The sequence below is a fragment of the Lacerta agilis genome, chromosome 5 (assembly GCF_009819535.1).
Source record: "Lacerta agilis isolate rLacAgi1 chromosome 5, rLacAgi1.pri, whole genome shotgun sequence".
NCBI classification, from domain to species: Eukaryota; Metazoa; Chordata; class Lepidosauria; order Squamata; family Lacertidae; genus Lacerta; species Lacerta agilis.
The window spans coordinates 32,557,375-32,571,147 of NC_046316.1; the positions used below are offsets into that span (position 1 = coordinate 32,557,375).

Genomic DNA, 13,773 nt, shown 5'->3' on the forward strand with positions numbered 1-13,773 from the left:
TCATTAGTTGTCACCCATTTCTACTTCTACCTGGATACACTGCACAAAGATGCAGGCTCCAAGCTATGGGGATCAGGAAGAAGGAAGCAGCATGGGCAACTTTGCAAGTGCAACAACACATTCTAGCATCTCAAATACTGCTAGCATATTTTTTTTTTAAGGTAGACTATTTCAATCCTATAGTCACCCATCTCCTAAAACTTTGAGATGACAATTTTGATGGTAGGATACTAAGAAATTACTGTTGTGGCTCTTTCTTGACAGTTAGGTAGCAGTCTACTGCATCTCTTTCTTCTATATACGGTTAGGTATGGAACCCAAATTTCTAAAATCAACTGCAGCAACAATCCCAAAAGGTTATTTTAGAACCAATAATACGTAGAAAACACCACTTTTGAACACAACATAATTGCTCCTAGTAGGTCAGTGTGTGTGGTTAAATGTGGAGACAGTTTACTGAACTCAACCCGATTGAAAGTATTCAGCAAAATACTTGATGCTAAAGGCAAAGCTAAGCATGAAGATGTGTGCACTGTCTCCTCACATTTTAAACTTTTGTTTTAATGCAGCTGCAGCAAGGCTTTGAATTTGATCTGAGCGGATCGAAGGTGAAAGGTTTTTAAGCCTTTCCCAAGAGAGTTTTCTGATTAGAACTGCTCCCGCCCAGTTCTTTTAATTCTCACTGGAGAAAATATAGATGGACCCCAGTATTTTTCTCCTTATAAGTAGGAAAACAAGGACAGCGAGCAAATGTTGATCAGAAAAATGATCCACACATCCACACACACACACACACACACACACACTGTATTAAAGTACAAAGCTGAACTATCAAGAGATACTGTACATTTCTCCCTCATTACAAGTAGGTAAAATGAGGAGGAAATATGCCTGGTTGCTGGCTAACTTAGAAGCTGGTTATCTGTAGTTCCCAAACATTAAGCTGGTGTCAGTGTTGAACTTCTTCCCTTTGCTGTATTGTTATGCAGAATAAACCACAAAAATCTAGCTCACAAAGTTTCCCAATGCTCAGCAGCAGCTACAAATTATGAAGAGCAAAGACGGGAAAATTAGTTACATAATAAGTTTTGTGCTCAGTGTGGCAATACTGTACTCCTATAGAATTTCTCTGAACTTTGAAGAGAATAAAGCAGCTGCCCATGGCCAGACAGAGCCCTATGTTGAAGCCCCCTCAGAGCTTTTTATTGAGTCCAGAAGCCTTGCAGAGGAAGAAGATGCCAGAAAATTTTGGGTGGGAAACCCCCAGTTCCTTGTAGCTTGATTTTTGCCATCAGCCACACATGTGGTTCATTCGTTGCATTAGTCAGTATACAAAATAAACAGCCTATTTGGCACAGCCTCAGAAAGGACTGAGGGTTTGGGATGTCAGCCACAAACATGATGAATAAGTAAATATGTCATAGGCAAACTGAGGAGAACACAGCAGATAAAAAAATAAGCGTGGAAATTCAGTCACAGTGGTTGACCACATAACCAAGACTCATTCCTAAGAAATGCAATAAACGCAGCAATGGGGAAAGAGCCATCATCATTAAAACCGTTATCATCTTCCAATAACAACCTGCTCTGAAGAACATCTCTTATAAACGTGAATTCCTCAATTAAAATGCCTCTACTGTTTAAACCGGAGAGGAAAGCAATTTTTCTCATTATGGCATTATGTTCAGATCTGGTCTTGCACTTTGGTCCTGCTAATGCAAAGCTCTACTCCTCATCAAACCCTTTTCCTCTTAGGTTGTAGCTGTTTCAGCTCCATGCCCCCATGATGCTTGCACACCCTGTTGCTTCATGTGCTTGTGCAATTGCCAAGGGTGATCCATGTCCCACTATGATATGAACAGCCTAAGGCTCTTATGCCCAAGGGTCCACAGAGGCTTCAGAGGTGGGAGTGAGGCTGAGCCACTCCTTGTTTGGAAGGTACAGTCAATTACTTCACAGCTACTCCTATTTCCTGCCTCATCCAAATGTCCTAAATGAAAGCAACACCCATATCTGTCAACATCTTTGATTCAATTTTGAGCCCTCGGGTTTGCTGAACACATTCCTTTGAGCACATTTTATGGCACCCGGATCCGCTGCGCTTCATAACTTCACTCTTTGCTCTTGTACAAACAATGAGTGACATTGTTACATCAGGACAAATTGAGGATTAATTAAGATACAAAGACACTAGTTTTGAGAAATGATCACAAATTGCCTATAGGCTCATCCAGACTTCCTATTGCACTGTGTTCTCCAGGCACAGCACTGAGATTTAAAGCTCCATGTCTGAGCAGTGTGTGTGTGTGTGTGTGTGTGTGTGTGTGTTGGGCATGGCGCTTTCCCTGGGAAAATCCATGTTTTATCACTGAATTGAAGCAAATGGCAATCAGCAGAAAATCCGGTTGCTGTTTGCTCTGATATAGCATTTAAATGTGGGTTCTCCTGGAGAAAGTGCCAGGACAATCAATCAATCAACCAAGGCTCAGACATGAAGCTTTAAATCTCAGCCATGTGCCTAGAAAGGTTGCACAAAATGAAGTCTAGATGAGCCCTGTGTGTTTCAGCAGTCATCCACGAACAGAATGAACTGTGTGAGAATACCTCCTCAATAGACCGTTTACTTTTCAGGTTTTTATATATTTATGTATTTCCAGAGTGGTGCATACTCTAGTTAACTCCCACTTGGACTACTGCAATGCACTCTATGTGGGGCTATCTTTGAAGGTGACCCAGAAACTACAATTAATCCAGATTTGTGACTGGGAGTGGCTGCCGAGACCATATGACACTGGTCCTGAAAGAGCTACAATGGCTCCCAATATGTTTCTGAGCACAATTCAAAGTGTTGAAGCCCTAAACAGCCTCGGCCCAGTATACCTGAAGGAGCGTCTCCACCTCCATCGTTCAGCCCAGACACTGAGGTCCAGTGCTGAGGGCCTTCTGGCAGTTCCCTCACTGCAAGGTTACAGGGAACTAGGTAGATGGCCTTCTCGGTAGTGGCGCCCGCCCTGTGGAACACCCTCCCATCATATGTCAAGGAAATAAACAAGCCATTTGACTTTTAGAAGATATCTGAAGGCAACCCTGTTTAGGGATGTTTTTAATGTTTGATGTTTTACAGTGTTTTTAATTTTCTGTTGGGAGCTGCCCAGAGTGGCTGGGGAAACCCAGCCAGATGGGCGGGGTATAAATTCTTCTTCTTCTTCTTCTTCTTCTTCTTCTTCTTCTTCTTCTTCTTCTTCTTCTTCTTCCTCTTCCTCTTCCTCTTCCTCTTCCTCTTCCTCTTCTCCACCTGGTTCAATGTTCAACTAAGAAATCATCATTGGCCACTCTTTCATTTAAGGTATGTCTTAAAAACTCCTTTATGTAAATTCAGGCCACATCTGCACTGTACATTTTGTCAGTATTGTAATGTCTCATTCTCACATTGCATAATGTTGCGGGTTGCCTTTAATTACTTAATTGATGCATGAGTATGGGAACTATTTAAATGTCTCCTCCCTCTCTCTCCCTTTTACCCCTCTGCTGAAGAAGATGGATGCGAGAGTTTTGTGAGAGTTGTTTTGTTATTTGCTTTATAAATCAAACCTTAGATGTTACTTTCCAACCACAGTTGCTTTTGCTGCATTTTGCTGTAAAAGACTGAGTTTGCTATCTGCAAAATGGGCTTTTAATGCTCACACATTTAACACAGTTTCTGAGCACTTTGAACAGTCATGACTTCTCCCAAAGAATCATGGGAAGTGTAGTTTGTTAAGAGTGCTAAGAGTTGCTATGAGAGCTCTATTCCCATCACACACCTACAATTAGCAGAGTGGTTTGACAATCAGTGTCAACAAACTTCAGTTCCCAGGTTTCTTTGGGGGAAGGCATGGCTGTTTAAAGTAGTATGATGATGTTTTAAAATGTATTACATTGATGGAGGCTCATTCCCTTTCCTCCATGGACATCAAGGTGCCACACTTGGTTCTCCCTGCTCTCCATTTTATCCTCACAACAACCGTCTGTGGTTGGTTAGGCTGTGAGATAGAGAGTGGCTCAAGGTCACCCAGTGAGCATAATGGTAGAGTGGGAAATTGAACTCCCAAGTCCTAGTTACAGGTGGGTAGCCGTGTTGGTCTGCCATAGTCAATATAGACAAACAGGCCAAACCCTACGCCAAAGGATAAATGGACATAAATCTGATATCAGGAATCACAAGACAGAGAAACCAGTAGGAGAACACTTCAATCTCCCAGGACATTCTATAAAAGATCTCAAAGTAGCTGTCTTAATACAAAGAAATTTCAGAAATAGACTGGAAAGAGAAGTGGCTGAATTGCAACTAATCACCAAACTTAAAACCATGGAGAAACCTGGTTTGAACAAAGACATTGGATTCTTATCTCATTATACATAACAAAGCCATCTTTAGCCATCTCACCCCTTGCATTTCCCTGCAAGACTAACTGCAGCCGTTTAGAGTCGTCAACAGGTTTTCCACACTTATCAGCCTATCACCCATTCCCACCACCCTTCTGAGTAATACCCCTCCCCACTCCCCCACTATATTTAAGGATCTGGTGACTTCTGTTTCAGTGTATCTGAAGAAGTGTGCATGCACACGAAAGCTCATACCAGGAACAAACTCAGTTGGTCTCTAAGGTGCTACTAGAAAGAATTTTCGATTTTGTTTCCCAAGTCCTAGTTTGATACAACTCTGCAATGGTTGTTCAGTATTTCTTCTTCCTTCCTTCCTGAGTCTTTGAAAGGTCATATGAAAGGGTGCCAATTTTCTCAAAGACGAACGCCGCCACAGGAAGTTTTATTTTGTTGCTGGCTGGTTCTATAGAAACTCCCACATTTTTGCTTAGAGAGACTGTCTTCCCTCCAGCTGCACCTTTTCACCTCAGGATCACATTACAATATTCCTGCTGCCCTTATATGGCATGAGGAAGTGAATGCAAGCAGCAGGCACTACTAGAAGAAACCTTTAGGGTGCAAAGATCAAGCGATAACTGGAATTCATAATTAAAGGCTTCAGAAAATTTTGTGAGCCATAGATCACAAGAGCATTTGCTTTTGTACTTTATTCAACCTTCCTATAAGATTCGGGGCTCATCCAGACTTCCTTTTTTGCCATGTTTCTAGACACAGGTCTGGGCTTTAAAACTCCATATCTGGACAGTTGTTGTTGTTGTTGTTTGCCCCAGAGCTTTCCCCAAGAAAACCCATGCTTTGCTGCTGAACTGGAACAAATGGTAATTGGATTTTCTGCGAGTGCCAGGAAAAAAACCGCTCAGACACATGCAGCACGAAAGGAAATCTGGATGAGCCCTTAGAGGTAACCACAGCCAGGGAAGAAAGTTAGGGCTCATTCACAGTTCTGCTTGTGCCCTTAGACAGATACATTTAGATACTCTGAACTAGTGGTTGATGCCCATTGTGACTGGTAGGGCAGAAAACAGGAGGTAGAACCAGAGCTGATAGCAAGCAGAGACAACTAATTCTAGTTTTGTCGTCATCCTCCTCCTCCCTGCTGAATTCTACATGGGCAACACTGAAACTAAGGATGAAGGGAAGTTGACAGGTGTTGTCAAGTCCTGGGCTGTCTGTATGGAGGCAGGCAGGCAGGCAGGCCTGACTGAGGTTGGTGGGGCAGTGCCCTCACGTGCCCAAATGGACCAGCCTCCACTGCTCTAAACTGAGACCCACCTGTACACTCAGACATGCTTCTATAATGGACCTACAAAATCAGACACTTGTGACTGATGCACACACAAAAGCTAGCATCTCATCTTCTTTGTCTTGTTGTGTTTCCTCCTTTATGGACATCCATACTATTAAAAGAATCCTGCAGAGAAAAATAGCAGCTGAAATATTTCCCCCTTCCCTGCTGAGTTCCCTCAAATCAAATGTAATCACCATTGTTACCTGGAGGAAGTGTTGTCACCCACCATCTGTGCCTGATGTCCCTGCTCACTGTGCCCCTTCCCTCTTATATTTTTTTTCTCAACAGGATTTGAACTGCTTCTCTCTCTCTCTCTCTCTCTCTCTCTCTCTCTCTCTCTCTGATGTGGCTCAGATGTTGTTCAGCAGCACATCCTGATTACTTAGACAAACAGACCACAAGCTCCAGTAGAGATGATCCATATAATCTGATTCTGACTTCCTGGTGCCCTTTACAATGGGTGGCATTTAGGCAAAAGACACCCATTGAGATCATAGGCAGATCAGGAGTGATTTGATCTAAAATTACGTAGAAAATTACTTCTTTCATTATGTTCCATGTACAGGTTTTGTACGTGCCCATGTGGTTAGCTGTCTGCATTACTAATTTAGTGCACAACTGCTGAGTTAGCATCATGACTGCCTACCACCTGGACACAGCCTAACTTGTAGCCCTGCAGATGTTATTGGACTACAGTTTCCACGTTCCATAACTATCAGCTGTGCTAGCTGGAGACTGCAGTCTCCACCGTGTCTTCAATTCTCCGACGAAGCACAAACCCCGGGTGAGTGCCTGGGGGCTCTTGCCACCACTTGGCAGAAATTGTGTGTATGGGGGGGATGGAACTCAACTTTTGTAACACTATGATAACGTTAGAATTATCACAAGTACAGTGTTTGAATGCACAGCTGTATTGTATTTTTCTCTGTGAAAAACAACCATTTTTCAAATGCCATTGAAATCCTGGTAGCCCAGGTCAGTTCTAAAAGTAAATATGAACTTTTTGCCCAGGTCAGCTGGACCTGGGTGTCAGTCCCTAAATCTAATCCTGCTCAAAGCCCTGTGAAAAGTACTAGCTGCAAGAAATATTCTAACAATTTTCTATTACCAGGCAAAGCATTTTCAAGGCTCCAGGTCTCGAAACTGTCAAAAGAAGGAAGCAGAGCAAGAACGAACATGTTGCCTTTAATGTTATATAGATGGTTTGAACTCTCTAGGTGTTTTTATTTGTGGTATTCAACTGGATTTGTTAAAAGTGGGGATATATAGGCAACAACAGCAGGAGGAATCAAAACTCGAAGCCATCGGCACACCCACCAGCTTTGCGGAAAGTGTTCACATTTGGTGAATGACTAGTTACTACTGTACAAAGAGAAATAGAATAAACTATTGCTAAATCTCTGACAGCTTCTGGTTTAAGCATGTCAAACAAGAAGTACCATGCCTATGTGGTTTGACCTATTTTATAATGTGAATCATTTCCCCCTTGATCTGAGGCTTGGGCATAGGGGAAGACCCACTGGTCAGCTTTCCATCAAAGCTGTGCCTCCTTCACTTACTCTGTGCCATGGCGGTGGAACCCTCCAGATGTTTTAGGACTCTAACTCCCACCAACCTAATTCAGCAAGGCCAATGATCAGGGATGGTGGAAGTTATAGTCCAGCAGCGTCAGCAGTGCCACAGGTTCCCCAATTCTGCTCCATGCTGAACCAGAAGACACTGCTTTGAGGGAGACTTCAACCTTCCATGTGGCAAGCTGTTCCTCACATGGCTGTGATATGTATGTGTGTGAGGCACAAACCTATGATGCAGTGGAAGAAGATCCAACTTGCTTTTACACACATCCAGGAAGTCTTCCATAGATCTAGGAAGTCACCAACAGAGCAGCTGTGAAGATCAGTAGATAGCTATCTCAATTGCTTCCACAGTCCATTTGCACTCATATATCCTACCTTTCAGTTGTACACTATCAATTAAAACAATATGCAATCCATAAAACAAAAAGACCAAAACAAAAAAGAGATTAAACAAAACAAAACAAAAACCCATACAGTGGTACCTCAGGTTACAAATGCTTCGGATTACAAATGCTTCAGGTTACAGACTCCGCTTACTCGGAAGTAGTACCTCGGGTTAAGAACTTTACCTCAGAATGAGAATAGAAATCGTGCAGCGGCAGCGGGAGGCCCCATTAGCTAAAGTGGTACCTCAGGTTAAGAACAGTTTCAGGTTAAGAGCGGACCTCCGGAATTAATTAAGTTCTTAACCAGAGGTTCCACTGTATATTGAAAATCGCAGGAAGAGGAATGTAAACCAAGTCAAAATTGTGGCAGAACAAAAAGATGTTGGCAGCACATCAAAAGAGGGACCAACTGCATTTCCTGCCCTAGGCTCTGTCCTTCACTCCAACCAATCCAACCTCTGATTATGGTTGAAGGGCCTCTGCTGAAGAGTGCAAGGGAGGGGCAGACCTGTGAGACAACACAGTCTGTGTAAGAAGCCAGTAGATCCAAACAGTGTTGTACTTCGCTCTGTTCCCCCTAAGCCACACTTTATTTCTACCACAAAGTTCATCTGCAGCTATGAAAACTTGTTTTTATTAGCCCCTCTTAGCCTTCCACCTTTACTCAAATACAAAAAAGTGCAACTAGCCCTTCAGTGCTTTGTATCCAGTCATCGCTCTTCATGCCTCAGACAAAATAAACTTGCAAGGCCTGGGCAGAGAAAGCCAGATGGGAATATGAAAGCTGTGTGTGCAGGTCTCCTGTGCCTTGTACGACTCTGAATGCAGTCTCTGCTTTCGGGATTGGAAAACGGGGCTCTGGTGAGACCTTTCACATGGGCGCTGCACCCATGTTGCAAATGGCTCAGGTCCCAACTATTTTATTTAAATGCTGCCTCCACCCAGGCAATTTTACAGGCCAGTTATACTTTACAGCCACCACTTAAACTTTGCAGCACCTTTTAGAGCTGTCCATGCAGAAGATATAATCACACATGGTGTGCTTTGGATTCTCATGGAGGTCACACCAACCCAGACTTAAGGAAGGCATTTGTAGTGACATGGAGAAAATTGTGCCATCCATGTCAGGGGTGAGCCACAACACTAAAACAGTTAAAAACCACCCAATAGCTGCAATATGGTGCCAGTCCTGAAACTTGGTGTACTAAAACATGAGGAGAGTGTCTAAAGGTCTCATCATCTGATTTATGGCTCGGTGGCAGGGCATATGCTTTGAGATCAAAGGTCCCAGATCCAGTCCCAGTAATCTCCAGTATAGATGCACTGAGTCCAGTAAGGATATGTTCAGTCCCAGGCATCTCAAGGTAAGTCAGAGAAAGACCCTTGTCTGATACCCAGGAGAACAACAGCTACACAATTTAGATACAGCATGGAGCAAGATGGGCCTGTGGTCGGACACAGTATAAGGCAGCTTCCTATGTTCCTAGATTTGTGAATTTCAAAACATAAAGGCTTGTTTTCTTGAAGAGGAACGGATGCATTAGACACTTTCCCATGCATGAGTCAGTGTAGTAACATACCCATCAACTGGCCTGATAAAATCGGGGCATCCGGGTTTTGGGCACTGTGGGCATCCAAAAACGCATGATCTTGGAGCCCAAAAATGAATGCCTGGGAGAAAATATGCCAGATCATGACCTCGTGTGAGACCACAGAGCCCCAAAACATGTGTTTTTGGGCTCCGTGATATGGCGTGAGGCTGTGATCCCACACATTTTGCCCCAAAATGCGTTTTTGAGGCTAGGCGTTCTTGCATGGGTCACATGACTCACACAGGAACAGAGCCATGTCCCAGATGTCAGAGGGTTAAAATGCTGGTGGGTGGTTTCAGTGCTGGATTCTGATCATTGCTTCCAGTGGTCAAATCCCCACAGAGCTAGCCATGAACTCATATGAAAATAGCAAACCCATGTCTCCCTAGCTAATGTTTAATAATAAAAACTGCTGGATGAAGGGTGGTATACCAATTTTAATAATAATTTTAATAATAATAATAATAATAATAATAATAATAATAATAATAATAATAGCAGCTGCAAAGAGGGGCATACAAACATATCCACCCATAAGTATGTAGATAGACTCCCCACCACCCACAAATATCTCATTAGAAATAGAAATTAAAGGGCCGAGTTAATTACAATATTTGTTAATCATTTCTATAGGATGCCTGATCACATAGGTTTCCCAAACTGTAGGGGCTCTCAGACCTTCTACCCCCAGGGCCCACTTGGAAAGGTTGAAAATGACTGAGAGCCCAACAGTCACAGAATTCTGGAGGCAAATATTGCCATACTGCAGCTGGCAGCTACTGACATTTTCTACCAATATCTAATTTGTCTTTGGAAATTATTAAATCCTTCCATTTCCACTCCACTCCCAAACTTCTCTGTCTCTCAGCCATCTTTACCAGCATGCAAGCAGTTACTGGTTCAGCTGAAAGACAGGGCTAGTGGGGATGGTGCAGGTAAGTGAGGAAGCAATTTGTAGGCTGTGGCACTGAGACTCAACTGAAAGTGGCCCAAGTTCCATGTGTGCATCTCAGCCCAATGTCTGAGAAACTCTGAGGCACTGGAAGTTTCCATTAATTTTTCTTCTATGCTCTGTTATGTTCTGCTATTGCTGGTCCTTTCTTTTTCACCTTTTCTTTTACAGTTTTGAATTATTTCAGTTAGATAGATGATAGATGATCTATAGATAGATAGATAGATAGATAGATAGATAGATAGATAGATAGATAGATAGATAGATAGATAGATATAGATAATAATGATGATAGATGATAGTTGATAGATAGATGATAGATAGATAGATAGATAGATAGATAATGATGATAGATGGTAGTTGATGGATGATAGATAGATAGATAGATAGATGATAGATAGATAGATAGATAGATAGATAGATAGATAGATAGATAGATAGATAGATAGATAGATGATAGATATGAGAGGGGTGGATCCTGGAAGTTAAAAAGGAACTGTCCCTATAGAAAAATGCTAATTTGGCTGCACCACAATGCTTAGGACAGATTATAAGCAGCTATATAAGCATCACTGCAACAGCGGTACATCAGTATTGTATGCAAATAGGCCAGCACAAATGTTTAGGAAGGGGGATGTTTAGGAAGGAGCTTTTACTCTTTTTTCCTTCCTAAAAAGAATATTTTTCAGATCCTGCCACTGGTGTAGTCCATATCCCTACGAATGAACTTTAAAGGCAGTGTGAATAGCTGGAGGGGATGGCAGAAATCACAGTTTAGGATTTTCTTCAGTGCTTTTCTTCATGCACTGATCCAAGAGTGTGCCCCACTGAAAATTCATGGGGGTTACTTCTGAGTACACATGCATAGGATTACATTGTGAGCACTGATCTTCGCATGTAGCAGAATGACACAATAAGGTTTTAAAGGGGTAGTTGGGCTCTTCAAATTCAGACTATGGGGGGAGGATGGATATCACATGATTTAATGCCCTCCTGTACCTGCAGGTAGAAGATCAACATGGCAAGAAGTGGGCTGGTTATAATAGGTTGTGTTTTTGTTTTAATTTTAGGAAGCTTTTTCACATGTGGAACCCATGCAGTCTAAAGTGGTGTGGTCCACCTTGCCACTTGAGAATGGTATCACCTCTTTCTGCTGTGTATGCAGACTATACATTTAATATGACTTATTTCAAAGAATTCTGGGAGCTGTAGTTTGTTAAGAGTGCTAGATATGGTAATTCTGTGAGGTGGAAACTACAGTTCCCATGATTCTTTGGAGGAAGCCATGTGCTTTAAATGTGTGTTGAATATGCTTTAAATGTATAGTGTGGATCTACGACAGAAATCTTAGACTCACGTATTTGGGAGTAAGTCAAATGGAAATACAGTGCTACCTCGGGTTACATACGCTTCAGGTTACACACTCTGCTAACCCAGAAATATCGCTTCAGGTTAAGAACTTTGCTTCAGGATAAGAACAGAAATTGTGCTCTGGCGGCGCAGTGGCAGCGGGAGGTCCCATTAGCTAAAGTTAAGAACAGTTTCAGGTTAAGTTAAGAACAGTTTCAGGTTAAGAATGGACCTGCAGAACAAATTAAGTACGTAACCAGAGGTACCACTGTAAATAAAGATCACTTTTGGGTTGGCATGCATAAGATTGGGCTCTCAAATTGGTCACCCAGAAAAATCTATTCCATTGCTTTTGAAAAATAGTGTGGGAAATAAACACAAAAGTGGGGGGAAATGGAACAATATAAATATTTATTTTTTCCAGTATAAAACAATAAAACATAAATAATCCTGACTGAACAAATTATAACAAATCACATATCTGTTAGATCTATTGCCAGTCATCAGAAATGTTATCAGGTTAGACACTTTTTCTTCTTCTTCTTTTCTCTTTCTGTGTCCATATTTTATTTCCAATATGAAGCCAAGATATATTCCATAGGAATCATAATAAGCATTATTTTGACTCTCACAACACATCTTCTCATTTCAGCAAGCAAAAACTCTCTTACATACACATTGAGCATACACATTAGCCTTATAAAAGCTTGGATAGCCAAAAGAAAATGGACTCACAGTGATAGCCTCTCTCCGGTGGCTTCATTAAAATTGCTTATTCCAAACAACCATAGGGTTATGCATACTTCACAAAAACTGTTCCATAAATACATTAATATAAATAAGTGCAGTGCAATGGTGTGGGTTTGTTTCCAAATGGTTAATCTGGGGAGGATGACTGAACTCAGCTTCTGTCCAGCTTCTCTGACATGTCATTTCCCCCGACAGCATGGCTAAGTGTTCCAAAGAGACGATCCCAGTGGGTAAAGTATGGGGCATAGTTGAATTTGAATTTCAAGTGATGGAGATCATGGTGTGGTGCTCCTCCATACAGACCAAATGGAACCAGTCTGTGGGTCGACCACGGCAGGTCATAGCCAGAATGATCCTCCACCGCAAACCAGATGTTGGCAACGAAGAATGTCATCTCCGTCAAAGGATGACACTTCAGCAGCATCGGGCTGATCCCCGCAAAAAACCCCAGCCAAAGCAGTTCCCACATGCTGGCGTACTGGGTGGTGAGAGCAAACGTAGAGATGTGCTTGTGGTGGACCTTGTGGAAGGTCTTGTAGAGCCATGGCACCCGGTGATGGAGCAGATGCCACAGGAAGTACAGGAAGTCAAAGAGCAGCAGGCAGAGCGTTATGTCCAGCAAGAGCCTCGGCAAGGCAGGAGCATTCACTGGCAACCTCACTGGTCTCCAGTACCAATGAGCAACAGTCACTGGGAAAATGCAGACCAGGTGGTGGTAGACGTTTTGAGTCATGCAAAGCGCCATCATACTCAGAGTGGGAGAACTCTGGGGCTGGATTTTGTACTTTCCCAAGGCTGGGACTCGAGTGCTTAAGAAGTCCAGAGCAATGAACGGCAGGCAAAAAGCTGTGTATAGCGTAAAGTTGAACAGCACTGGGAAGAAGGGTGACTTGAGCAAAGCCTCCTGTGTTACGATGAAGTCCCAGACCGGCTGCAAAGCCAGCATGCCTTCCCTGTCCTCCAGCCCATCACAACTGAGCAGCTCTCTGTTCTGAACACTGGAGTTCATGCTGCCTTGTGCTGCTGCTGCCGCTGCCTTGTCTGTCTGCTGTTGGAGCTGCAACCGGACTCCTTTTAACCAGCCTTCTTTCATCCACTCCTTCAAATGACATCACATAAGAAGGGGGAGGAAATTCCGTTAATTAACCCGTGCAGTTTCCTTTCTTTCTCAAAGTTAAAGAAAGCAAAACGTGTCAAAGGAATTTCCCCGTTGCTTATTTCACACGTTTCCCATTGGTTGAGCTGTCCTTGGCCACGCCCCCTCTTCTGCACATTCCATTGGATTTTTCCAGTGGACACAAGCCTGTATAGCCTGTTGCCTATCTTAGCTAGTTTGTGAAAGAAATGACATTCTGCAGGATGCAAAGGCATAGGGAAATAAAAGAGGAGCACGTGCACAACCTCCAGGCAAATGAAATCAGTAGAGTCTGACGAGGGTGTGTTTCAGAAACTG

The 13,773-nt window shown here is 42.7% G+C and overlaps 1 protein-coding gene across 1 annotated transcript; it reads right to left on the reverse strand.

Moving 5' to 3' along the window:
- Window positions 1-11,960: 11,960 nt before the first annotated feature.
- Window positions 11,961-13,365, reverse strand: CH25H (cholesterol 25-hydroxylase). Its single transcript, XM_033149214.1, has one exon. It carries the CDS (start codon window positions 13,327-13,329, stop codon window positions 12,472-12,474), a length of 858 nt encoding a protein of 285 aa, XP_033005105.1. The 5' UTR covers window positions 13,330-13,365; the 3' UTR covers window positions 11,961-12,471.
- Window positions 13,366-13,773: the final 408 nt, after the last annotated feature.